General features: G+C 38.6%; 1 protein-coding gene across 3 annotated transcripts in view; it reads left to right on the forward strand.

Annotated features, from left to right (window-relative positions):
- The window catches only part of MSANTD1 (Myb/SANT DNA binding domain containing 1), a 33,972-nt gene extending 12,967 nt beyond the window's left edge, over window positions 1-21,005 (forward strand). For 2 of the 3 annotated variants that reach the window (XM_061376000.1, XM_061375999.1), the window contains 3 exons: window positions 2,128-2,392; window positions 11,042-11,326; window positions 19,963-21,005. In XM_061376000.1, the coding sequence (XP_061231984.1) occupies window positions 2,128-2,392; window positions 11,042-11,326; window positions 19,963-20,203 (791 nt within the window). In that variant the 3' untranslated portion in view covers window positions 20,204-21,005. Of the gene's footprint in view, window positions 1-1,907; window positions 2,010-2,127; window positions 2,393-11,041; window positions 11,327-19,962 lie in introns of those variants that run through there. The other variant, XM_061376001.1, reaches the window with a different exon arrangement.
- Window positions 21,006-27,976: the final 6,971 nt, after the last annotated feature.

Consider the following 27,976-nt stretch of genomic DNA (forward strand, 5'->3'; position numbering starts at 1 on the left):
TTCCTTAGACTCATCCTGGTGATCCCCAGCCACTGGCTGCGAGTTTGGTACTGTAGTATTAACCTAACTGCCTGGAGCCCGAGGTTAAGTGATGGGAATTGCAAGACGAAACAATAAATTAATAAAATGAATGTGTCACCAGCTGATCCTCTTCTGACCACCATCTGTCCCCTGATCATGTGGTATCTCCCAGCTGGCCACCCAAGAGACAACCCATGCAAGATCATCATCACAACATATGCTGCTATTTACACATTTTTAAAGGTAATAGTTGCTAGGCTGTCATATTAGTAGTTAAAAGCAGTTATTTGGAAGCTAGGGGATTTATTTTCCCTGTTTTAAGGAAGGCAGTGACTCAGCAGGTACGTTTCTGACAGAGACACACTCCAGAGGCATGATCAGTGGAAGTTCCTATGTACAGTATATGTGATTCCCTCTCCGTGTTCTATGGTATGCTGTTGTGCCTTTTGTAATGCACAATAGAATAAATAAATTAGAAAGAAGGCAACGGTACTAGAGGTTTTACTAGAGTACCTTTTAGGAACATTACGTGTTCTCTTTGCCTTCTCCAGGATGCAAACCAAGCCGTGCATTTTTAAACTATTGTTAAGATCGAGGATGTGGTTATGAGAAGACTTACAATTTATAGGATACTTAAGCATTAAGGATTGAGGCACAGAACATTTCCTGGGGATTAACGACTGACTGGGTGAGCCTCAGGCCATTAACCCCTGCCTGTCATTAATCTTCAGGAAATGCCCTGCAGTGAGGTCGTTATTGCTCGTATATGCTGAAACAGAAAATGATAATAAGAAAGGTCCGTGGTTTATTTATTTATATTTTACATAACACGGTTGCACTGGGGCTGTAGGAAATTAACATCTTTCTCTTTAGCTGGCAGTACGGCTTGAATCAATGCAGTTCGTGCATCTCTCTCTTTTGTGAAAGGTTATTGCCAGATTGCAGGAGTGTGAGCAGGGGCAGAATGTGGCCCACTGCTTGTGTTGCACAACGTTTAATGCATCGAGTAAGAGGTGTTTCTCTGTATAACTGCTGGCAGAATTTAGCCCTATATAGAAACCAGCTCAAAATGCTTGTTTTACAGCAGAGCAATTTATTCACAGTTCTAAGCATCTCACAGCCTTTTTTTAACTCATTGAATAATCCTTTTAGGTTCCCCATAAAGCAGGTGAAATGCTTCTGCTGCAGTCCTAAGGCAGAACACAGGCTGCATAAATAGCATCTAAATTACTAGGAATACCAAATACACATACAGTAATACATACCTACAAAGGCAAATTCATACTGACAGGACTGCAGTGTGTGCTTATCAGCAGCAAAACATCTCGGGGATGAAAAAAAGAAGTGGCTCTATATTGAAATTGTGTATACGTTTCTCTCTATATTTAAACACTTAAATGCTATTTTCTGCGTGTTGTTAAACCCAGATGCAGGCTCCTTTTTAATGAGCCTGCCTGCTTAAACATTTATTAGCTTAGAGATGTATAGTTTTCCGAAAGCTGGCTGATTCTTTTTGCAGCATATCTTTGCTAAAAAAAAAAGGTTTTTTTTTTTGTGTACATGGTCTCAGTTCTTGCAACCTCCTAGAGAGTCTGTCAAGGCACAACTTAAAAGCTCGTTCAGGCGACCATGACCCCCTGCTAGCAGATTGTCTGCCTAAAAGGTAAGGGAAAGCTAAAAAAGAAGTAGAAACTTAAAAGTAGCTTCTCAAAGGCTGCATAGATCTTTTCTTTCTTTCTTTTTTTTTTTTTTTTTTTGTTAAACCTAAAGTGTTTAAAAGCTTTAATATTGATGGCCTGTCAACTTTGTCCTGATTCTTTGGCTTTCAGTTAAAAGGTTTTTGTTGTTGTAGCTTATGCAGTTGCTCTGTTGCTATGGAAACGTGACATCAAAATGACGTTTCTCTGTTTAAAAGCTTTTAACTAAATTCCTGCCTGTCAGATGTAGGCCCCATTTTGTGCACTCAAGCTTCAAGCTGTTGCAAAAAGGTTTCATATGTTCTGTTGTCATTCAAATTCTTTATCCACATATGCATGTCTTGCACTACAAAAAACCTAAACTAAAAACTCAATCTATATTAAGTGTCCTCTTTTAAAACCCTTTTAGGTCAGTCAGCAATGGCTGCAGCAGAAATTCCCAGTTACATTGTCTCTTCTCAGACTGAGAAACACAGGAGGGCCAGAAACTGGACTGATGCAGAAATGAGAGGTTTAATGCTGGTTTGGGAAGAATTTTTTGATGAGCTGAAACAAACTAAAAGGAATGCCAAAGTTTATGAGAAAATGGCTAACAAACTCTTTGAAATGACTGGAGAAATTCGCCACGGAGAGGAAATAAAGATAAAAATTACAAATATGACTTTCCAGTACAGGTAAGCTTCAGTTAATTCTTTTTATTTTAAGAGACTTTAGCAGGGGCAACGCAGTGATTTTTGCCTTTCAGAAAGAAGTCTCCTAGAGGAAATCTGTCGATAAAAGATTAAAGATTGTTCATATCGCTTTTAAAATTCTCTCTTGCCACTGCTGTTACGTCATTGTTAATTTTTTTTCCCCCATTTCATGTCAAACTCCGGGACAACTTTGTTTCTTTATAATCAGCTACCGTTGTAATGATGCAGAGGGATGGAAATGCATTTAGTGGGGGAAGAGCTTTATGGTTTTTTTCTCTTTGCTGAGGGGACTGGTGGTGGTAGCCTGGCAGCAGTTCCTTGCAGTGAAACTCCTGCAGTTTGAAGTGGCCAGTGAGAATCGGGAATACAAGGCAAAGTTTGAAAAAATAACTGCAAAGAAAATCATGTTTTTTTTTGGGGGGGGGGCTGAAGCGCCTGGATTTTGGTCTTGTGAGTTGAAGGGTTACGCTTCACGGGGCCAAGAATAATTGAACGTCTTATTACTGAGTGACACATATTGCTATAATTATAAGCAGCAGCAGCAGCAGTGAAAGAACTATTATATCTGCAGAGAGAGAATCAATGTGCACCGTCAATACTGCTCCAAAGGAGCCGGGGGGAGGGCGGAGGTGTCTACAAGGGGATGATAAAGAACAGGCAGTGTTAGTCAGGAGGGGAAGTTGGCTTTAGAAAACGGGAGGCAGTTGTGCATTTGTTGTTTGCAGGGGGGCAAGATAATTAGAACTTAACAGAAATATCTGCATATCTTCCCTCCTTCCCCCCCCCCTTCCCTCCCCATTTTTTTTTTCTCTTGAATTCTTATCTCTGTGAGGCACAAACTGCCTCACACTGGAAATCCTGAGTGGTGATTTCAACTATGTGCTTGTAATGCAAGAAAATCAAATATGTGACTCTTTCATTTAATCTCTCCTCAAAGCTTGTATTAATAATAAAAAAGGTTATTACAGCAGGCAACCATGTTAAAACTGCTCGCTTTTCTGTAAGGCACCCTTGCTGTATTTAATGCAGAGACTACTCATCAAATAGAAAACTAGGGAAAATCCTGTAAACCCCTTAACTTTGAATGTCCTCCTTCTGCATTTGTATGATCCGCAAGCATAATCTTTAACGTCATTTCCCATAATATTAAACTTGATGTTTTGCAGCAAATGGTAATGTCTCTGAAATGTTTCACTAACCCTGCTGTAATCCTTTGGCATTTTCTTCATCCAGATTGTAGAGGAGAAAGCTGGAAGTAAGATGAATTTTTGCCCAGCATCACCCAGAAATTCAGACTCAGATGCAGATTTAGAAGTCGGGAGTTGCTGGTTAACAGGCCTTTGCTTAGTCTGCTAAATCTGCTGTCCTCCCTGATGGGAAATGTATTTCACCAAGATTTTACAGGTGTCTAGCAACACTGCATGATATTTAAGTGCTGTAATTGCCAAGTGGAACAGGCTATTTCTGTCTGGCTTTGTTCTAAATTTTCAGCGTTGTCATCAGTCAGACCATCTTAGCTCTTCTAATTAATATACTTTAAAGTTGCATCGGAGGAAGGGAGGAAACAAAATCACTCCCATGCACTCTATGTGTGTGTGTGTAAACAGCACTTTTTGTTTTTAATCCTTTTTATGTTTCTGTGAACTTCTCAGATTGCTTCTGTGGCATGTTGTCATGCTGCTTTTCTATTTTGCAGTGCATTGCAGCTCCCTGCTTATTGATTCAGATGCTAATTTAGGAGAGTTAGGAAACTGCCGTGCACTGTCACGGTGTTGTTTCATTTTGTAATCTTGAATATGAAATGCATCTTTCTTATTGTTTGTTCTTATCCAAAGCACGCCTGTGTGCTTTGCTTTCAAGGCGAGGTGGGAGAGAGAACAGTGAAGAACAAAAGCTATGGCTTATGATTTCTCATTTTCTGGGCACTTTTTGTTGGTGTGTAAGGATAGGAAACGTTGTGTTGAAACTGGAAATGATGTGAGTTGCCCCTGAGTGCTGGCTTTGCTGTGAGGCAGCTGAGTTTTAATCCATGTTTTGGTGCCTGCAGGATACTTGAGAAAGATGCTTTACCTCACTGTATTTCTGGGCTTCATTGCTGCACTGTGATATAAACTGAAAAAGGATGATCCTGAGAGTGGGAAATGCTCTATTTTGAGATGCTTTGTAGTGATTACACAGGGCTTGTAAGCACGACCTGGGAGAATGTAGTGCCAGTAGCAGGAACGAGGAGGTTGTTCTGCACCTGAGGGGTTATTTCTTCCCACTACTTCAGGGTCCTTTACTTTCTTAGGCAACTCTTTACAGCGTTGAAAAGCTGCTATGGTCTCTAATCTTACTTTAATAACCCTAACTGAAATGAATTAGAATATTTTGTAAGATCATATTCTTATTTAGCTATGTGCCACAATTTTATAAAAATGAAATTGCTGGCCCAGAAATTGCTATATACATGTATAAGCATATATATGTACATTTATATTTCTTTTTATACAAGGGAAAGCAGTAATTGAATATTTCTACTAGCTCATTCAGTGTTAAAAGTGTTATCACTGGCATGTCTTATCTTGGGATATCTCTTGAAACAGATGCTAATGATCTGAAACATTAAAGGATCTAAAGTAGAAAGCAGTGAACATGTTTATAATGGTGTTTTCCAGTTTGAGGATCCCAGAGCATTTTAAGATAAAGCTCTATAAGTTACTGTTTTGCTTATGTTGCTCAGGAAAAGCCATTACTCATTGTCCAGAAGCGTCAGAAAACATTCATAGGTGTAAGGGAGGAGCGTATCTTAGCCAGTAATTAATCAGTGCAGTTGCTTGAGCTAATGCAACTACGTGCATGCTTATGGTGGCTCAGAGCTCAGTATGGGCTCACAGCCCAAGCATTCACACTGTGTTTGGGTGCGTTTGGATCCTGTGTATGATCTTGTGCTGCCAGATAAAGTTAGTTCAGGTGTAGTTTGATGCACGTGAGCATCTGTCACAAAGCAATAAAATAGGGTGATCATATCCCATTCCTCTACATCAGAGGCAAAAACATTACTTAGATGTTAAAATGCCATTATAGAAATCTATTTTATGGCATTATTTCAGTCTTGAATTCTTCTGTTTATTTCTGACTGCCCTATATTTCAACGAGGTGACAAGAGAATGAGAAGATGTTTAGAAAACACAATTAGGCTGAGATGTGGAAAGCTTTCTTTATTAAGAGAAATGGAAAAGTTTGTGACTCTCTTGGAAAGAAGGTAAAGAAATATAAAGGAGTTCTGGAGGTGCGTAAAAAATATACAGTACTGTTTTCAGAGTATAGAGCAGGTATTTCTTTTGCTGTAATATAAGAAGTTATTTATTGGAATTGCAAGGCAAGAAGTTAGTCATATAAAACAGTTAGTCATATAAATGTGTATAACACCACATAATAAGCACATGGAACTCATTACCACTGAAAATCATCGACACCAAGAGAGTGGTAGGTTGTTTTATTATTATTTTTATTAAAGATCAGGTTTATTAAACTAAAATACAGATGCTGTTTGTCTTCAGATTAGACAAAGTTATAAAAGACAACAAGTTTCAGGATATTATCGGCTGTTGATGGAAAAATAACCAAGTGTCTTTATGGGCAAATGTGCCCCCAAAACCTGTCCATCAAAATGATTGAAGTATTTAGCGCTGACCTTTCTCAGAGGTGAGGCAGTGAGACAATGGGCTGACCTGGGAGCAATTCCTTTACTCCTCTGCATTACTGTAGTCCAGGTGCACTTGGAGGAAACTACTCAGGGAAAAATATACCACGACCTGAAATAATTCTGACTGGAGTCTCAGTGTATTAAAGACCCATTTCATCCACCGTGGAAATGTGCCTGGGTGGAAAATTCTGCACAGCACCATAGGTGGAAGGAAAACTTTTTTTTGCAGGTGCATTTGAAGAAAATTCTGCTTTTAGGAATTGCTATGATATCCAAAATATCTGCTGTGGAAAGGTCAGCCACCGGGATTTTAATGTTTGGTATTATAGACATCTGTGTAGTGAGCTGTGTGAACCTCCCTATTTATCCACCTTGGAAGAAGGAAAGGCTGAGTCAATTCCTGCTGGAATTCAAAGTTAAGCTTTCTGATGTGCTGGTCATCAAAAGTTTTGCTGAGATTAGCAAGCCAGCTCTTGCAGTTTAGCATTACTTAAGAGTATGTGCTGAATTCTTGCTATTATGTAGGCTACTTGGGGCATTCAGCACATATGGACCTGTAATTAGTCCTTCTGAAAGAAGCTGTCCTGTCACCGCTAATATGCTGATCTCAGTGTGTAACAGTGCACTGTATCTGTTGTTTTTCCACTGACATAATGCACGCTGGTTTATAGAAAGCAAAAGGGTTTGTAAAGCCTGCACAGGGGGCCACAGTTTTGACTGACTCCTTCTGATGTTTAAAAATAAGAACTGTGTGAACGTAAATTTATTACTTTCAAAACCATCACCCTCCGCAAAGCCTCCAAACCAGGATGCAGCTGTTGCTTTTTGATTTGAATTGCAGTCAATTAATGTTAATGATTGTTAAATTTGAATCAGTCTCATGATTTGAATAAAAGATTAGTCTAATTTTTTATTTTCATGTGTACATGATAGCAATTAAATGTTGCTGCTTGTGTAATCGGTTGCTCTACTGTGACATTAAACAACTGGAATATTTGACCTCTGTTACAGCAAGTGATAAAATATAAGCACAGCCAAATTACTGCAGAAAGTTGAATATGAATATTCTACTATCTTCCTCTTTAATTTCAATAATTTATAGCAGATGCACAACTTAGGACTGTACTTTCATACATCTTTCTTTTCCTCACCATTGATTGGTTCACGAACAGTTGCTATTTATTATTTATTTTGAAAGCTTTTCTCAGAAACCCCAGGAGATGGATCTTGTATCTGTTCCTTAAGGCAAGTAGTAATATCAAACACTGTAATAATAATAAAAAAGCAATACTGTTTTGAGCAAAGCCTAAAAAAAGTGGCAAGTTAGAGACTGTGTGCTTTTTACTGACTAAATAATGGTGATTTAAAAAACGCTTTAGAACATAATATTGTCATAATCTTATTTTAGATGGTGGATTAATAGACACAGAACAAAGTCTGAAGAAAGGTCAGTGGCAGCAGGAATTACTCAGCTGTTGTCTCAGTCCATTCAGTGATGCTTTTTGGCAGCAGGATCTCAAAGCCCATAAATTCATTCACTTGTCTGCAATAAGAAAAGTAACCACCTTTCAGATTACCTGGGTTGACAGTGTTCTTCATGCTTCAGCTATTTGTCCACTGGAAACTTGACTCTGATCCTTGAGTTTTGGGAGGGAGTTCTCAGTTGCCTCTGCTCTCAAATGGTTTTTAATAGAGCCTCATGAAACAGCAACAGGTCTAGATAAACTCACTGTGGATTTAGTTTGTGAGCTCTGATGACTTTCTCAGTTACCCCTGTTTCCTACCTAATCTTTCTGCCTGGCATGCTGACACGGGCAGCAATTTGCCCAATTTCAAAGTGTTGAATGTTTGGCTCATCTTCCCCTCTCATTTCTGGACTGTTGCATCCCAACCTTATCATTTCCCTGTTTCTTTTTAAAGTCTTTTTTTCATTAAAACAGACCAAAACACAGAGAATCAAAACAAACAAAATCCCCAACTTTACATTGTGAATGCAACTAAGACCTGCTTTGATCAGTTATGACATTGATATTAATATTACAAAGTTAGCCATTTGCTTTGTTTTTAGAATCATAGAATCGTAGAATAGTTAGGGTTGGAAAGGACCTTAAGATCATCCAGTTCCAACCCCCCTGCCATGGGCAGGGACACCTCACACTAAACCATGCCACCCAAGGCTCTGTCCAGCCTGGCCTTGAGCACTGCCAGGGATGGGACATTCACAACTTCCCTGGGAAACACATTCCAGTGCCTCACCACCCTTACAGTAAAGAATTTCCTCCTTATATCCAATCTAAACTTCCCCTGTTAAAGTTTTAACCCATTACCCCTTGTCCTATCACTACAGTCCCTAATGAAGAGTCCCTCCCCAGCATCCCTATAAGCCCCCCTTCAGGTACTGGAAGGCTGCTATGAGGTCTCCACGCAGCCTTCTCTGCTCCAGGCTTCTCCTTTTTACCAGAAGGCTAAACCGTCAACACTATCGCAGTGAATGTCTTCCTCTTTTCCTCCACCTGCAGTGTTCCTAATTCTTTTCCAAAGGACTGGCACTCCCTCCCCCTTTATCTTCCCATCTCTCCATCTATTTCATCCTTTTTTCTTTATGTATGAGCCAGACACTATACAGGTAGATGGTTGCTTCTGGTGCTGCTTTTAAGCTAACAAAATTGTCTTGCCTACCTCCTGGTAGTGATCCCTTTTTTTTAGCCCAGAGCTATGGTAAGCAGTCAGAAGTGGAAGAATTAGTATTCATTCAATGTATTCAGAGGCAGAGAAATACCTGGTTTTATATACCTGCAATTCTACAGCTGTGTGGGCAGATGATAAACAACAACTCTTCCTTCAAAATCATGATAGTTTTGTAAAGAAATGGGATCTGGGGTGCACAGCTGAGCTCAAACATAGAAACCAAAGTACTGACTTGCTCAGGCAAAATACCTGCTCCTGAAAACTGCATAGAAACATAGAATGGTTTGGGCTGGCAGGAACCTTTAAAAAGGTCACGTAGTCCAACCTTCATGCCATGGGCAGGGACATCCTCAACTAAGTCAGGTTGCGAAGAGCCCCATCCAACTTGACTTCGAATGTTTGCAGAGATTGGGGCATCTACCACCAAATCATGGCATGGCTGAGATGTGCACACACATGGCTTTTTGCTGCCTGGCCCATGGAGATGACCAACCATGGTGAATGTGTTGCAGCTAGCTGCTGAGGATAGTTATGTTTTAAACCCCATTGTTTGAATGTATTTTTTTCAAGATGGGCAAACAAATGTGGAACGTGGACTTGGCTAGTAGCTTATAATGGTTTAATTGATATGTTTTTCATGCAAATAGCCTAAATAATTGAGCTAAAAATAATCAATATCAAATGATGGTTGCTGTCAGCCTTGTATTTAGCTGTTTTGTTTCTGTGCTGTGTATTTGTAGGTTGTGCTAAATATTCTCTGACTATGAAGTCACAGCAGTAGGTTGCAAACATGTATGAAATTAGAATTTTGAATGCATAGAGGGCATACAAATCTGGATGGCTGAGGAGGCTTTGCTGTGCAGGACTGTGATGTGCATTTCTAAGTACCTGGAAAAGCTCACCAGACCTTTCAAGAATAAGGAAAAAAGAATCCTTAAATGGCTTTAAAACCTAAGCAAATCTTACTGCTTTTTTCACTTGCTGGTGGATTTCCCCTTACTCTAGGCTAAACGCTAACTAAAAGGAAGAACTTGAAGTTCTCACTTTTAAGTTTGGCACCATTTTTATTGTGTTTACATGTTACTTAGTTCTATCCTTTGCAAGACTGGTGTGGGCAGGATGGATTCTGAGGATGAAAAACCTGAAAGGCTGCAAGAAAAGGGGGTGGGCCAGGTGTCCAGGAATAGTTTTTATCCTTTTTTCTTCATGTGGAAAGCTGTGAGAATTAGATTTGTTTCAGCTTTTTGTTAATTTAAATGAAATCTGGTTTATGAAAATGGAGCATTTGTCACTGGTCTTGCCTTTCCTGTCGTGTTACCTTGCTGCATCTTGATTTAGAGTAGCAAGATCCAAGCTGGGAAAGGGAAAGAGAAAGAAAGTTTGGGACTCTAGCTGGGCACTGGAGTTTACTTGAGATGTACAATTCATTTGTATACCTCAGTTTTATATTACTCAGTAAAAATAAATAAAATAAGAATGTGTACTGAGTGGGATAGAGGTGAACACTGGGTTAGGAGTGGTTAATAGATCTCATAGTAAGATGCATGTGAAAGACAAGTTCATGGTTGATACTCCTTTCACTGTCACTGTAATTGTTTTGTGTGTGCTGTTTGTAATGCAATATTGACTGGTTTTGTTAGGGTTATTTCTGTAAATTAATTAAATTCTATACTTCTTCCTACGCTGATCATTATTCTGTAAAAGGTGAACAGACATCTACCATCTCATGGTTGTTAATAGGATGTTTACCTAGGCAACCCAGAGCTTTTAGGCAGTATTAGGAAAAGGATATGAATTATACTTATAGTCACTTGTATTCATCATGGAAAAGAAATATTTATTGTTGAAAGCATGGAAGGACAGGGTTGCCCAGAGTTTGGATAAGGCTGTGATGTGTTGCCTACTTTAGTTGTCAGGGACTGCTGTCAGATTGATTAGTCTGGCACTCTGTAAGGGGAAGAAAAATTATTCTACAACCAAAAGTACACTTTCCATTATAAGCTGTAATGATCTTTATTTGTATTGAATTTCATTTGGGGTTTACATGCAACTTTTAATCACAGGGCAAAACTAGGAAGAGAAACAGAAAGGCGTCATTGGAGATCAAAAGAAAAAAGTGTCTGATTTTGTTCTCATGAAAAGTATTCAGTTTGACTCCTAAATGTGACCAGAACAAATGTTTTGAGACAGAAGATCTGTAAGAAAAGTACCTTCATAAGAAAACAAGCTTTAATGTTGTATGCCTTTTCTTACAGGAAATTAAAATGCATGACTGACAGTGAAACTGTTGCACCTGACTGGCCTTACTACAAAACCATCGATAGGATCTTATCCAAAGTGACAGACCACAGCGATGTGAAAATGCATGAAAACCAGCAACCAGGTCCTTCCACATCACAGACGGAGGCCTCACAGTCTCCATCAGCCAAGTCTACACCTCTGTATTTGCCATATAACCAGTTTACATATGAAGGAAGGGAAGAGTGCTTTGAAGATGAACACTCAGAGAGTTCGTCAAGCTTACTTTCTTACAAGCTGAGGTAGTATCTATTTTCCCCCCTTTCTTGTGTTTCACAGAATGACCCGGGTCTGCTATGTAAAGGGGACACCCTAGCATCTTTTTTTCTCTAACGGCTGCTGTATCTTTTCTGTAAATCACAAATGAGATCTGTTCCCCAGTCTCAGCCACTTCATTGAATTAGGGCATTTTCTTTATTCCTTTACGAGAGACTGGAAGGGAGTAGGAGGACTGGGGAAAAAGTTGTATAATATTGCCAAAACTCAGCATGCATGTCACGGCTCACATGAGGTAGAGTGTTTATTATAGGGGTATAGGCATGTTCAAGAGAGCCCTGCAGTGTGAGCTGAGATATAACATACAGTTTAGATGACTTTTGGCATGCTCTAGTTTTGCTTTTGGTATGACTATGAAATTTCTTTGGCTTCAGCTATTATTAAAATAGTGAAAAGATGCCAAGTAAATATTTCTGTGGACACCGAAGTGCTACTCACACCGTTTGAAAGTGCATTGCAACATTTTAAATACAATTGAGAATGTCACTTTTTCAAAGTAAATGCTCGTTAGAGAATGCAAACATGTGTTCCCTTTTCTTGATAAGATTGGAGTTCTCTGGAAGGCAGCTTTTTAACAAAAGGCAGGGTTGTACACTTGGTACAATTTTTTAGACTTTATTGGTCTCATTTTTCACCCAGAGTGGTGTGAAATAAGAGCTCATTACAGTTTTCTGGCAGGGAAAACAGTTGGTCCTAGAGATCCTTATCGTGAGCCTGTGAGGCTTTTACTATAACAGTGAAATTATCTGTCAGTCATTGCAACTGAGAAGGTGTTGAGCTGGAAGAAGAACCAACCTAACAAGAATGGATTATTGATTCCAGGCCTACTCTTGGGTGAATGAAACTAGGGTAAACTCATTCAATCACTCAACCAAATAGCCCTCGAATAGCTGGTTATTATTTAAAACTTTTTTTTTGGCAACTGAATATATATTAGGGTTTATAATTCTTGAACTGTAGCAACCTTTTTGTTCACAGTCAACAATTGTTTTTTATCCTAGTTCAAAGTTGAGCAGTAGATACCACTTCAGATATTAATATAACATTTCAGGTGAGCATTGTGATCAGATTAAAAATTAGAAGGCACTTGTGATATTAATGGGGTGAGTATGTGGGAAGAGAAGTGGTATTCCTGTAGGGGGGGTTTGAAAAGCTTGTACAGCTTTGACCTGTTTAATTTACCCTGGTGAATGAGAGAAGAGTAGGGAACTGTTTCTTGACCAGAAGGAAATACAGTGCTTGCTAATGATATCAGCTGGGTTAAAATCACTTAGAGCTACTAAGGGAAAGGCAGATAGTTCTTTTAGAGTTACTAATGGTAAATCACGAACTGAGAAGCAATTTTCAGCTTATGCAATTAGTGTGTCATCCTGTATTTGAAAAACACTTTGAAACAGTGAACAAGAGAGAAAAGAACTCCCATACAAAACCTGGGTCCATCTTGGCTTTTTTGGAAATGCTCGTGGCCCTAAACGATACACAGATGATCTGACGAGTTCAAAAGAGAAACCAAAGACAATACACTGGGAATTGAAATTAAAAGAAGATTTCAGGTCCTTAATTTCTCTCTCAATTTTTGTACTTTACAGCTATGCAAACCAATTATTTTGAAACATATTTTGAAAAGCACACACATATATGTATGTGAAATATAGAGGCATTTTACAGCTGTTTATTTTAAAACTGTATATGCCTTATTTTTCTGTGCAACAGACTGCACAGTTCAGTCAACTGTGCAAAGTAAGCTTATGCTAAGGGATCTTCAGTAGTAAAAATCATAATGTTATGGCAACAGTGGATATTCAAGAAAATGTCAACCAATATTCTTTTTTTAAGCCAACTTTTAAACTTCTGAAAACTTTAGTACTATTTAGTACTATTTAGTACTATTCTTTTAAAATCTCAAATACAGCTTCTTGTTTGCCACAGTATCCTTGACCATAGGAGGATGCTACTTGGCTACATAAATTATGACTTAAAATTGAATTTAATTTATGATAAAGAAATATGTCAAGATTTATACTTCAGTGAATACATACACACCCTCAAGCTAAAAATAGTTGAAACTGTGTTTTACTTTAAATTCTTTGACTTTGGGATAGAATTTTTGGGGATTTTTTACTTTAAATTCTTTGGCTTTGGGATAGAATTTTGCTAGTTAGTGGCAATACAACTATTGTGCGATAAAATTAATTTTTATTTTTGTTGCAATTTTCAGATGAAGAAAACATTTGAAATCCCCATTTTCTTTTAATGGGAAGTTGTTTAGTATTGTTCTATCACAGCTCTTGGGCTTCAACAAAGCTAGTATTGTACTGCAGTGTCCATAGAGCAGCTGACAATAATAGAATCATTCTGTTATTGTCAGATAATAGAATGCAGAGTGTTGGAGTCTTGTACTGCAGCTTAAACTTTTAAAATCAAAATTCCTAGCACCACTGTAAATGACTTTTTATCTAATTGAAAACTGTTTTTTTCATCCTGTGGACTAATTTATAGTCTCTGTTTTCATTGTTAAAGTAATGACAGAATGTAATTACACAGACTGAGAGTGTGATTCAGACTTCATCTCTTCTGCCATTTCTATTGTACTGAAGACAGGGGTGAAAGATTTACTTTTGTAGAGTGATAGACCATAAGAAAACCGCCGTGCCACCTAGTCTGACTCCTTGCTAAATGCCATCCATGTATTTAAATTCAGTTATTCTGTTGTGGAGCTCAGAAAAGTTATGGAGGGAGTTCTGTGACACACTTCCCTTAGCAGAGGACAGCTGCATGTCTCTGTTGTCCTCTACTTCTTTGTTTCTGTGATTCATTTGACTCTTGGAAATTTTTTATTAGCTATCCAGCCTAGACCTGATATATTCAGAAGATGGAGAATTCACTTTTCTTTACAGGGATCTGTTCCAGTGATTAAACCCCTGCTTGAACCGGTGTCTTGTTTCTAATGTGAATATAGTGAATTAAGCTTTCAGATGTTACTTTTCTTTATCTTTCTTTTTACTATACTGAAGACCCTTTCAGGATTTTTCACTTTTTTGCCCCAAGGTAGTTGTGTGCCATGATCATACTATCTTTGCTATTCTTTAATTTTTAAATGTAGATTGAATAATTTGGTACAGAAGGTTTACTCACAGAGAGACAGTAAGAACTGGTAACATAAATTAACCAAGACATGAATTGTTTAAAAGAAGCACATTAAAACTTGGTGAGGATTCTAATTCAGGAAATAACAGTTTTGGCAAAGTCTTTAATCTTTCTAAAATTATGCTATGGCTGTTTAAAATCTGAATGGGCAGCATCTACAAAGAAGTTTGAGCTTTAGGCTATGCACATTATTATGTCATGCATCTTAACTCATTATGCAGAGTTATCATAGCAAGATGCTTTGCCCAGGCTCCAAGCCATTTTTGTGGTTCCTTTTAAAACCTGACTTCAAGGATGAGCCTCATTAATTCCTAAATGCACTTGGCTGTGTTTGAATGAGCCTAGTTTACCAGAAGATCCAGGTTGCCTGATCTTCAGTCCTCAAACTCTGAGGATTGTTGTGCCATCTCTAACATCAATATTGCTTATTTCCAAATAATTGTTAACTATTTTCCATGAAGATATGGATTATGTAGGTCTAGTCAGATTTGTACATAGCTAGAAAAGCACAAACAAACCAGAAACAGCTGTTAGCTGTTGAAAGCCATAGATTCCAGAAACTGTTGGAACTGGAGACCCATTTGCCATGACATAATCAGAAAGGAAGAACTGGTTTTATGGTTTTGTGGAGGTGATACATTTTGGTAGACAGATTACTCTTTGTATTCAACTCTTGCTTCATTAGTTATTCGCACACACACCTGAAATGAGCCATATGTGAGTGTAGGCAATCTATCAAGGAACTTTTAATTGAACAGTGAATTAAATTGATCTTAGATAGGTAGACAATAAATTCACTTGAGACTTGCCTAATACCTTGCTTATTTACATCTGGAGGTTTTACTTTTTTCCCCCTGGTCTCCAGTACACATTCATTTTTGTTCAGGATCCCAGATGAGATGGAATTCCTTTGGTTCATTTCCTTCTTTTGAACCCTGCATTGCCTGTTTCGGAGCATAATGTGTAAGTAACTCCGGAAGGTTCTGCTTGGAACACAGTCCCAATGACAAAGCTCTTCCAGTCTTCATTTGTGCAGTCAGGGGAATGCCTGTGCCAGTTCTCTCGGAGGCCCCTTGCCATAGACACTAGAGGCCCAAGAGTATCAGAGGATTGTATCTGAGGTCCTGGATTTCCTAGACCCCTCTTTCCTCCATATCTCAAAATCCACCTTCAGAGACTAGGATTGACAGAGGCTGTGAGTGCTGTCAGGATCTATTGCACCCCTATTGTCCCAGAGGTGTTGGCTGCAAAGGAATCGTAGAATCATGGAATGCAACATGCAGAATCAGCAACAGGAAATGACTAGTGTTTGCTACAGCAAATACTGATCATTTCTTATGCTCATGCCTATAGATTGCCAAACTAGACATACTCGTAGCTGAAACTATTCGAGGACACTGATGCTGGTGGGTTACTCAGTGTTGAACCCATATTCCTATCTCTGTTTTCCTCTTGACTTTCTGTTGTACAAATTTATTGACACTGGAGTGTTGTCTCTGGCATGCTGCTCAGGAGACCTAGAACTTCTCAAGAAAGATGGCTCAGTGTCTGAGGAAACACTTCAGTATTCAAGTAACTCCTTCAGGCATCACTGGACTTTTTACATTGTTCCCTGGTGCTGAGGGTTCTTTATTCGTAAATTAGATTCCTTAGATCCTTCTTTTGTAGAACTCTTCTCAAGAGCTCTCCTTCAAGAGCTATTCTGCAAAGAGAGGATTGTAAATTCCAAGTCTATATACTTGTGAATGATCATAAAACTCTCATTACTAGTCCTTACGGCTGGAGAGAAAAGGAGATTGGGAACACCACCAAAGTCAGGGATATCTGAAATTTCTTTTCAGTGAAGACTAATTACTGAGTTGTGTTTGTTAATTGTAAAGAAACAGAAAGAGTACTTAGCAGACCTTGAAGAATCCTTGTGCCCTGGCTTTTGGGGGGACTTTTCTGAGCTGAAACCTGTTGTGAGCAGGCACTTGTCACTGAGTGCTTGCTCAGCTACTGGCTGAATACAGATATTGCTGACACAGTTCCCCAGGTAGCTGCCATCACCACCAGACATTTTGCCTCTCTCTCCTCTCTGTAGCTGCCCAAGGCAGTTATTGCATTGGATGTATAGTTATACATCTTATAGGCTTTTTATGAACCAAATTTAACTGAAAAAAACAGATAAAATCCTGCACAGACCCTAGGAAAACATTTCAAAGATTTTATTTTCCCTTCCTTAAAAATAAGGCTCATTTTAGATCTTTCCATCCAAATCACTACATTTCCTTTTTTAATTTATTTTATTTTTTGGTCTCCATTGAAATTAAAACCCACATGGCAGCCACAATTGCCAAGAAAGTCCTGCAATGCTCAGTGCAGCTCAGTACCACTGACATGCCCCAGATTTTCTCTCTCATTCCTTATTAAGGACCATTCTCACCAGGGCTTACTTCGACAAGACACAAGCCCTCTTGTGGCTCTAGGAGCCAGTTCTTACATGTTTCAGGCAGGAGGTCTTACCATAGCTGCTTTCTAGTACTGTATAGGGAAGAGGATAGAGATCGATTGAGTTTTCAATGTTTAAATCTTCTGGGAAGACAGGTTTAAATTCAAAAGGTGACTTTAGCTAAACTAATACCATCATTTCAAAACATTTCTTGCTCAGCCTATCAGAAAGCATGTGTTCTTTGTGAATGGGAGTGCAGTGATGGGAGCCTTGGAATAACAGATTCAGTGTTGTCCTTAGGCTGCTGTAGACCTTTTCCACTTGCCTGACCTCTCTGAGAATCACATTTCAAATCATTCCAGCCCTTAGAGCTAATGGGGGCAAACAGAATTTGCAGTCAGCCAAGACTCGCTCTTTCAGGATTGTCTGGCTGTGATAATCTCAGCGATCAGCTGCAAGTTTGACTCACAGTTTGAGTAGAGCAGCATGTATTCATTTTATTCACATTTATTTGATGCTCAGAATCAAATATGATATGTAGAATCTACAAAAAGTGAGTTTATTTTGTATAACTTCCAAAATTTTGTTTAGCATAAAGATGATGACTTCTCCTTTCACCTTTAGTATTATTATAGCAGTGTAATGGTGCTAAAACTCTTTGAATTGTACAAGTAAATTTAAAGTCTTGGATAATCTGAAAACCAGTGTTCACTATGTTAGTGTACATTTAAAACATATTTAAACAAGATTGATGTTTTTTCTTACCTGTGCATAAGGGGACAGCACATTCAAATGTCTAGAGTACTCACAGTTTCCCTCAAGAGCAATTCTATTTTTTTCCTTCTAAGATTTTAATAGCATTTAATTTAATCCACTTGTTTCTTTTCATAGACCTCACCCTTTTTGGGTAATTGCACTCTTGAATGTCAAGGGGCTTGTGTCTTTTTGTTATATTTGCATTAAGTCTTTCAGGTGCTTAGGATTGTTTATTTCTCTTCCTGAGAGATCTGAATGTCACAGTCATTGTTGCACAAAGCCTGTCAAGTAGGATAAAAATGTGAATGAAATTATGATACAAATCTGCCACAGCTCAATGACCTCCCTCCCTTTCTTCACATTAATAAAACACATTCCTCAAGAGTTCAAGTTATCCTTGTTCATGGATGTCTTGAAATCTGCAAGGTGTTGACATGGCATACGACTCATAACTGTGCCATCTCATTACATCCTATTTAGAAAGGATACTGCGTTTGGCAGAACATGACTGAGATTGCTCTTTGCATAAAGGGACATAAAAGGCCTATCATCAGATAACTATGATGCTGGGGAATCCAGTCTGGAGTTAGAAAAAGTGTGAATGAACATGTGGACTATTATTTAAGTTAGAAAAGAAGTTACCCGGCTGTAACTGAAGGTTTTGAGAATGTGCAGTACACTTCCACTTTCACTTATTACTAGGGCAAAGAAACTGACCTCCACCTCACTACAACCTCCTTTCAGGTATTTTTAGATATCAGTAAGGCTCCCCCTGAACCTCCTTTTCTTGAGGCTAAATAACCCTTGTTCCCTCAGCCACTCCTCGTAAGACTTGTGCTCCAGACCCTTCATGAGCTTCGTTGTTCTTCTCTGGACCTGCTTCAGCACCTCAATGTCTTTCTTGTAGTGAGGGGACCAGAACTGAACACAGTGTTCAAGGTGCCCAGTACAGAGGGATGATCACTGCCCTGGCCCTGCTGGCCACACTATTGCTGATACAGGCCAGGATGCTGTTGCACTTCTTGGCTGTCTGGATACAAGCTGGCTCACGTTCAGCTCCATTAATCAGCACCCGCAGGTCCTTTCCCACTGAGCAGCTTTCCAACTGCTCTTCCCCAAGCCTGTAGCATTGCATGGGGTTGTGGACCAAATGTAGGACCTGGGCCTGAACCTCGTTGAACCTCACAAAAAATGGCCTCAGCCATCAATCCACCCTGTCCAGATCCCTCTGCAGAGCCTTCCTACCCTCCAGCAGATCAACACTCCTACCCAACTTGGTGTAATCTACAGACTTATTGAAGAAACACTCCTCTCATCTGTATCACTGGTAGATATATCAAATAGAACGGAGCAGTGCTGACCCCCGGGAAACACCACTTGTGACTGGCTACCAACTGGGTTTAACTGGGTTTAACTCGATCCACCACCACTTTTTGGGCCCAGCCATCTACCCCGGTTTTTACCCCCGCAAACAGTACACCTGTCCAAGCCATGAACAGCCAGTTTCTCCAGGAGAATGTTGTGGGAAATGGTGTCAAAGGCTTAGTTGAAGTCCAGGTAGACATTCACAGATTTTCTCTCATCCACTAAGAAAAGAAGGAATCTTCTAAGCCTTATCTTCCTAGATTTTTATGTCCTTTATAATGTTTTGTGATGAAATATACAAATAAGTGTTCAGTGCAAGGGCTAGTTCTGAGATTAGTATTCTGTAGTGGGACCAGCCTTACTTACGTGATGCTTTAAAAACCAAACTTTAACTTACACCACACGTAACAATGCAGCACTTTCTCTATGTGGGATGGTTGCTGCAGCTTTAAAATTGGAGTTTTAATGGCCAAATAAGCAAAATTTGGCCTCTCCCAATGCAGTTTATAAATTCAATGTGTAAGGGAAATCAAGATTAAAAAAAAACACCTCCCCCTGAAATGATGACTTGTTTTCTCCATGGAAAATTTGCATTAAAAACAATGAGATTTACAAATTGTGGTTTTTTCCTTGGTGTTTTTTTTTTAATTATTTTCTTTTGTTTTTTGTTTTTTGTTTTTTTTTTTTTTTTTCAGCCTGTAAGACTATGCAAGTAAGTAAGCCATTCTCATTAACTACTTATGTTTTGGCACAAACTTGAGAGGAGATTTATTGGAGAGCACAGAGGGGTTTAAAAATAGGACTAGGCTGTAGCTTGGCCAAGAATGTACTATAGAATTTTAGGTTCTAACATAGGTTTCTTTTTATATAAATGAGTTTAATTAACAAATATTCACATTTCAGAGCTGAAGAAAGACCAGTTAAGAAAAGAAAAATGCAAAGCTGCAGTTTCCAAAAGAAGAAGCTAAAATTAATGGAAGCCATGTTGGAAGAACAGAAGAAGTTGAGTAGAGCTATGGAAGAAACGTGTAGAGAAGTGCGCAGGATTCTGGATCAGCAAAACATCATTCAAGTTCAAAGCTTACAGTTACAGGAGAGAATGATGAATCTACTGGAAAAAATGATCTCCAAATCTAATGTGTAGTTTGCTTTGTGAATGCCTCTGAGATTATTATTGATATAATAGATATCCCCTTACTGCACACCGTATGTGTGTCTGTTGCCCTATTCCCAGGTTTTCCATGGAAATTAAAACCCTAGTGTAATCTTAGTTAAGCAAAGAGAACAGATATTGCAGAATGAGAGCTATACAGTATGATAAAATTAGTGCAATATATGCCTAAGTTGAATTATTTTTATACAGAAAGGTTAAGGGATGAATAGCTCTGGGAACTTCAGTACTATTTATGCCTAGGTCAGGTACTGTTATACAGACAGTGGTGTTGTACATTGATTCACATCAAGGACTATAGCTTGACCTGTTGTAGAACAAAATACTGCATTTCTAAACATGGTAATTGCATCTTGACTTTGCTGATGATTAAACCCTGTTTTGAAACAAATATTGTACAAGTGACCTATGGCTCTTGTGAAGAGCTAGTTAGGACCATGAGGTACATAATTTTAAACTCCCTGCCTGATATTAATAGTACTCTAAAGTATTAGGTTAAAAATAGTCTATTCAAATACACTTTTGATATAAAAAGAAACCCCTCAAACCACCTAACTATATACTGAATACTAAAATGTATAGAAGATACTTGAAATTGCTTTTGATATTAAATGTTTAATTTTTTTCATTATTAACTGGAATCTGTTGACTTAAAGAACAACCAGCAATGAAAATTCTCATTTATTCTCTATTACAAAAGAAAAATATTGTACTGTGTGTATATACATAAATATATATAATCTATCAAATGAAATAAAGAAAAAGAAGAAACTTATTTATTATCGCTGGGCAGATATGCTTTGGGACAGTGAAAAATACTGGGAGAGGTAACCATAGTCAAAGGCTTTTAATTCTTATTTGCAGTGTAAATATCTCCTATACTGATGCCAAAATGTAGAGATGGAAGTAAAGAAGAACATTCAACACCCCTGCAGTGGTATTTGCTGTGGCACAGCTTTGGTGTGCAATTAGATGTTCTAAGGTGTGGTCTGCAAGGCAGATCAACATCGATACACCACAAGAGGGAGCCGGAGGCATAAAGGATTGTATTTAAAGCAAGTGTTTGGTTCTTTAATGAAATACGACATTGAAATAACCTTTAATATAAATCCAGAAATTCGTTGGCTGAATTCCCTATATACCATTTCTTTTTGCGTCCTCCTTGAAGATCGTATTTCTGCTGCTTTCACTATATTTCAAAACTGAAGGTTAGATTCAGGTCTAGAAAGTATACAATTAATGTTAGTACTAGGAACTCAGGCCATTTTCCATTCTCACTATTAAATAATAACCACTCTTAAAACTTTGTTTTCTAAGGTGTTTGCATTTTCCTATATAATTTAATGTACTGGTGCCTAAGTGAATGTTAGCTAAACTAGTTTAAACCCCAGATCCAACCAATTAATCTGTAATTATGGTTGGTGAACAAGATGAAGGTTATGCTCACCAAGCAAATTAACAATATGTGGAAATATTTCTTAGAAGATCCTGCAGGTATGAAGATTAAGAATGATTAAGTGTGTAAATGTGGCCCAGTTCCTACAGTTTAATTCATGACAACAGGATAATGCAAATGTAGAAGAAGACTGAACCTGCAGGAAAATGGTGGCTGCTGAAGGAAAAGCTTTTAAGTAACTTTCCTTCACTCCACCTTTACTCTGATGATTGGGTGACTGGGAAAATGGCAGTTGTCTGGTGTGATTCTGCAAAGGTAGGGTCACAGCTGACGCTTAGCAAAAGTGAAAAGTGGAAACTGAATGTCATATCTGAAACAGAATAATGAAACCTTATTATATCTCTGTCTGCAGAGCTACTCTTAAAAACAGGACTATTCCTAATGTCATATGGGTGACCAGAACACTTGCCAGAGCACTGTCATACAGGCATATAAGAGAGAGGGAATATATGTTGTGTGCTTTGTCATAGTTTTATACATTCCAGATGTCAGCCTATTGGGTAGGCTGATATATCCACGTCACAGTGTTCCTGACACTTTAATTTGTTTACAGTAAGATATAAAGAAACTATTCCCTAACTCCATGGGAATTAAAAATATTTACTGATATTACCTACTTGAATCTTATAGCAATTAAATCCAATTAATAAGCAATAACAATGGCAGCAGATTTGAACCTTGCACCTTAGAGTAGATAGCCTCTCTCCTTGCATGCTATGAGAATTATAATTCCAGTGCTACAGGAACACAGGAATGGAGGAAATCCACTGATTCATTCCCTGCTAGCACAAGCAACCATGTCATATAATCCTTTTTTGTAAATGTGTGGACCTGTATCTTAAAACAAATTACATTTTTGTTCAAAGAATTATATGAAGAGCTGCATTACAGCTGGGTAAGCTGCAATTTAGGAGATTGCTTCTAGGATTATTCCTGGTCAATGTATACTAATTTCTTCTTGTATGAACACTGTGATTTTGCTGCTTTCTGTAGTGTTTACTCTTGAGAACCAGAGGTCGAGTCCCATGCAGCCCTTCTTTTGTAAGGTAGGGATTATTCTGATGACTGTTTTGCTGATTTTGCTCTTTGAGTTCATGCTTTTTAAAGGTGAATGACCAAGATGATATACAGCATTCTAGATGAGACTTTGAACATTGTCTTACATAACTGCATTAAAGGAAGTAGTGTTTTCTGAAGGTTGTGAGATTCTGTTTCTCTATAAAACATCAATTTTGTAGTAGTTAAATTTAGAAGTTTAAAACCTCATCTCTTTAACAAAGGGTTTTATTTCCATCCTTCTGGGTTATCTGTTTTCTAGCCCTGTTTTTATCCACAGAGTGAACACAGCACTGCTTTAGGCAAATAGAACTAGTTTCATATATGACAGAATTTTTCTAAGACTCTTTTTGGCAACAGTTTGAAAATTCCCTCCCTACCCATAGTTTCTTTTTTGCTGCTGTTTTGTTAGCTTTAGTAATGACTAGGCATTTACTTGAACAAATAGTTTGAGTGATTTTTCTGTGTGTTTGGAGGTTTTGCTTATTTTTTGTTATATGTTTTATAAGTTAGGCATAGATTTCTCATCTATCTGGGACTGTTAACTGCAGGTAAAGATAATTTAAATATCTGAAATATTCTGACTAATTATAACTTGAAAGACCTGCCTAGAATTAAAACACTTGGTACAATTCCTGGTTTGGCAAAACTGAGACACTGCTGCTGTGTCTATATGAGTAGGGAGTTTAGAGTGTAATAAGTATTCAAGCAGAGCACATCAGGGGTTACTGAAGTTTATCACTGTAACTATGACATTAAAGGAACTCCCTCGTGCCTTCTCAAAGTGTGATCAACAAATAAACTCTTGCATAGGAAAATAAATTCCTTATTTTCAGGGTAGTAACGGGGTCAGCACAGTACGATATCACTTTCACTAAATGGAGCGCCTGTATTACATAAACACACACAGATGGTGCAAATGGAAAAAAATAAATAGGGGAGGAAACACACTGCCTGGAGGCAGGTGACTTTGTGAGTGATGTAAAAATAGAATGGAAAAGAACCTGAGGAGGCAGATGAGAAAACGAGACATTGAGAAACATGGGAGCAATTGAGAGGCGGATTGTGATAAAAGGAAAGATAGGAAAAAAAATGTTGGGCAAAGGGGCAAAGTAAACGCCTCCACAGAAAAGCTGGTAATGACAGGGATGAGAAGGAACACAACATTTTAGAAGACAGGAAAGTGAAAATGGAAGGAAAAACATAAAGCTGAATGGGAAAAGGTCCATTACGAAGAGCTAACACTAGTGAAATTCTGTGTATTTTGAACAGATAACTCCAAAAGATAACTTAGACAAGTTATAAATAGGATACAGTGAAGAGTGACCCCACCAGAGAAAAATAAGCCTCTGGACAAATATTTGGAAGCAAAAATATTTTTCAGAAACTCACAAAGAGCTGTTAAGTAATTTTTATAAAGATCCCATTGTAATTAAACCACATTCTTTCATGTTGGTATTAACAATTTGCTGCTTAAAATAGTTTGTGACTTTTATTCCTTGAATTCAAATTGGAGAAGCATTTTAAGATTTAATTTTATTTCAGGCCCTGCCAAGGTTAACAGTTATCCACAAAACCAGGCCATATATTTATGGACATGGAATCTCTTTTATGATGTTCTCAGTAAACAGCTATCTCTCTTGGAAAGTACAAAATCAGCAGAAAAAAACATGTCCAGAATTCCTAACTTACTTTTCCAGATTTGATCTGCCCAATTCAGCAGAGGCAAGAAGAGTTTATAACTCTGTAGCTGTACCCTAAATTGGCAGCCTGGTTCTGTGAACAGTCTGTTGTACTACAGTAAATGGGACTACTCAAATGAATAAATTTATTGAACTCAGTATGTATATGTTTGCAGGATCAGTTCCTATGCTGATAATGTAATGTGAAAGGCAAATTTGAAAAAGAAATTTAGGAACATTTGGTGGTGTTATGCAGCAAGTAAATACTAACCATCTGGTCTCTAGATTGCTAATCTATTTCCCCTGATTTTATGGGTAGCATACTTCCTGTGTGTGCAAGCTTGAGACTACATCGTTAAACTTTTGTGTTGATCTTTTTTTTTTTTTAGTGTTTTAACAGAAATATTTAACTTACTTTGCCATTTTGGAGAGGGGGAGAATTTTGTTCCTATGCATAAATTTTCTTGATGGAAATTCTTCATTCTCCTACATGTTATTTTAAGGTGTTTTATATAAGGATGAATAATTTCAAGTATGTTCTTTGAGAAACAGACCAGACATCCATAGTAAAAGATGTGAAGTTATATAGAATTGACTAATTACTACAGGTAAGATCTCAGTTTGATCCTGGTTGAAAGTTATGTCATAGAACCATAGAACACCAGGTTGGAAGGGACCTCAAGGATCATCTGCTCCAACCTTTCTTGGCAAAAGGACAGTCTAGGCAAGGTGGCCCAGCAACCTGTCCAGCTGAATCTTAGAAGTGTTGAATGTCAGAGAATTCACCACTCACTGGGGGGATTATTCCAATTGCTGATGTTCTCATTCTGTCCAAGAGGGATCTCCTTAGGAGTAACTTGTGCCTATCACCCCTCTTCTTTTCCATTTGACTCCTTATAAAAAGGCAGTCTCCATCTTTGTAGCCATCCTTTAAATGGTGTTAAGGTACATGGTGTTAAGGTCTCCCCTGAGACTTCTTTTCTCAAAGCCAAACAAACCCAGTTCTCTCAGCCTTTCCTCAGGTGGCTTTCCAGTCCTTTAATCATCTTTGTGGCCCTTCCCTGGCGCCTGGGCTCTCTCCAGCCTGTCCACATTGATTTTGTTTAGTAGCAACAAAAATGAACACAGTATTCCAGGCCTAACAAGTGCTAAGTAGATTGGGACAATGACATCTTTCTCTCTGTTGGTGATGCCCTTGTTGCTGCAACCCAGCATCCTCTTGGATGTTTGCTGTTGCTGCTCACTCATATTGAGCCTGTTGTCCACTGGGACCCCACAGTCCCTTTCCACAGTTCTGCTCCCAAGATAGGTAGATCCCAGCCTGTGCTGTACTCCTGGATTATATTTTCCCAAGCACACGACTTTATGCTTATCCTTGTTGAACTCCGTAAGGTACTTGGTAGCCCACTCTTCCAGCCATACCATGTCATTCTGCAGGGTGGCTCTCCCTTCCTAAATGTCCACTTCCCCACTGAGTTTGGTATCATCAGCAAACTTTGCCATGGTACACTTGATCATCCAGGTCACTTACAAAGACATTCAACAGCATTGGGCCCTGTCAGTCCCTGGCAAACCCCACTTGTGACAGGTTGCCAGCTGGAAAAGGAGCCATTAGTAAATGGGTGCAACTGGTCAGACAGTCCCCCACTCACTGCACAGACCACTTGTCAAGAGTGTAGCACGTCAGTTTCTCAAGGAGGGGGCTGTGGGAAACTGTATCCAAGTAGGAAATGTCCACTGCTCACCCTCTATCAACCAAGCAGGTTACTTTGTCAACCAAGTTTGTCAAGAACAATCTGCTCCTGGTGAATCCATGCTGGCTTTTCCTAATCATGTGATTTATTTGATTGGTGATAGCCGCCAGGAGGATTACTTCCATAACCTTCCCAGAGACTAAGATAAGACTGATAGGCCTTAATTTCCTGGATCCTCATTTAAGCCCTTGTTGTGGATGGAGGTGACATAAGCCTTCTTCCAGTCTTCTGAGACATCTCCATGATGTCTCAAAGATTATAGAGAGCACCTTGCAACAATGTCAGTCAGCTCTCTTACCTTCAGGTGAAAAAATTCAGAGCCTATCGATTTATAGGAGCCAAGCTCCTGTTTTAGTTCATGTACCAACTATTCCTCCATTGACAGTGGGTTTGTATTTGCATCAGCCTGGATTTTTGTTCCCAAGGCCTGGGACTCAACAGTGCTGGTGGAGGCAGAGGTGAAGAAACTGTTGAGAGCCTCTGCCTTTTCAGTGTTCTGGGGACTAATTCACCTCTCATGTTTAACAGTAAGCCAATGCTTTATTTCTGCTTGTTGTTGACATACGAAGAACTCTTTCTTGTAGTTTTTGACATCTCTGGCCAATTTCAATTTGAGCTGAGCTTTTGCTTTTCTAACTGCATCTCTGCACACTCTGGCAATGTCCTTGTAGTTCTCAGTGGGTATTTGTCCACTCTTCTATCTCTGGACACTCCTCTTGGCTTTGAGCAGACTCAGGAGCTCACGCTTAAGCCAAGGGGGTCTTTTGCCTGCCTATTTTCCTTGCCTTTAAAGAGGATGAACTGCTTTTGTAATTCCAGGAGAATGTTACTTGAAAAACTGCGAGTGTTTGCTAACTCCTTTACCCTCTATGGAAGCTTCCCATAGAATCTCCCCCAACCCCAAACTGAAGTTTGCTCTTCTAAAATCCAAAGCCTTTGTCTTAGTACTAGCCTTCAACAAGCTCAGCAGGAAACTCCACAATATTGCAATCACTGCAGCCAAGGCTATCACTAACTGAGATATCACAAAGCAGGTTTTCTTGGTTTGTGAGAAGCAGGTCCAGCAGTGCCTCATTCCTGGTTGGCACATCTAATATTTGTATGAGGAAGCAGTCCTCTACACATTCCAGGAGCTTGATGGATGATATGTGAGTTGCTGTGTTGTTCTTCCAACAAATGTCTGGGTAGTTGAAGTCACCCATCAGAACCATGTCTGTAAAATATTTGCAATGTGGTGAAGGGTGTTTGTTGTCTTCCAAATCTCTTGTCAGTTAAAATATTTCTTTAAAGAAAGTAGCTCATCTAAAAGTGTCTTTCAAAGTAGCTGCCTTTAGTCATCTGAAAATGAACCCTTTTATAATTCTGCTTTCTTAAAATGTGCTTCCTCCATCAGGTTCTAAGAATTTGGCAAATAACTCCTAAAATGTTTAGGATGTTAAACCATACATATCTGAATTTAGACTTGTAAATGTGTTAGTAACATTTTCAATGCAAGTCTAACTTCCTGACTGTAAATTGTTATCTTATGGGTAAGTTCTGGACTGCTACACATTGCAAGAAAAAAATGAATTGGTGCATACTACTAAAGGTATAAAATATGCTACATACTTAAATGTTGAGAAGTGCTTATCACAGCTTGAGGAAGTCTTGTTTCACTGAGGGAAGCAATAGGACTATCAATTTTCTATGAACTGCAAAGTAAACATATTTAGAAAATTAATTAAAACTACTTTAAAAACTCTCCACAATCCTCATCCTTCCCCCTACAGATTTAACTATAATTTATCTTTAATTCATT

This window comes from Neopsephotus bourkii, unplaced genomic scaffold (genome assembly GCF_033783945.1).
Source record: "Neopsephotus bourkii isolate Nb327-2 ecotype Australia unplaced genomic scaffold, CSIRO-AGI_Nbou_v1 NB_1686, whole genome shotgun sequence".
NCBI classification, from domain to species: domain Eukaryota; kingdom Metazoa; phylum Chordata; class Aves; order Psittaciformes; family Psittacidae; genus Neopsephotus; species Neopsephotus bourkii.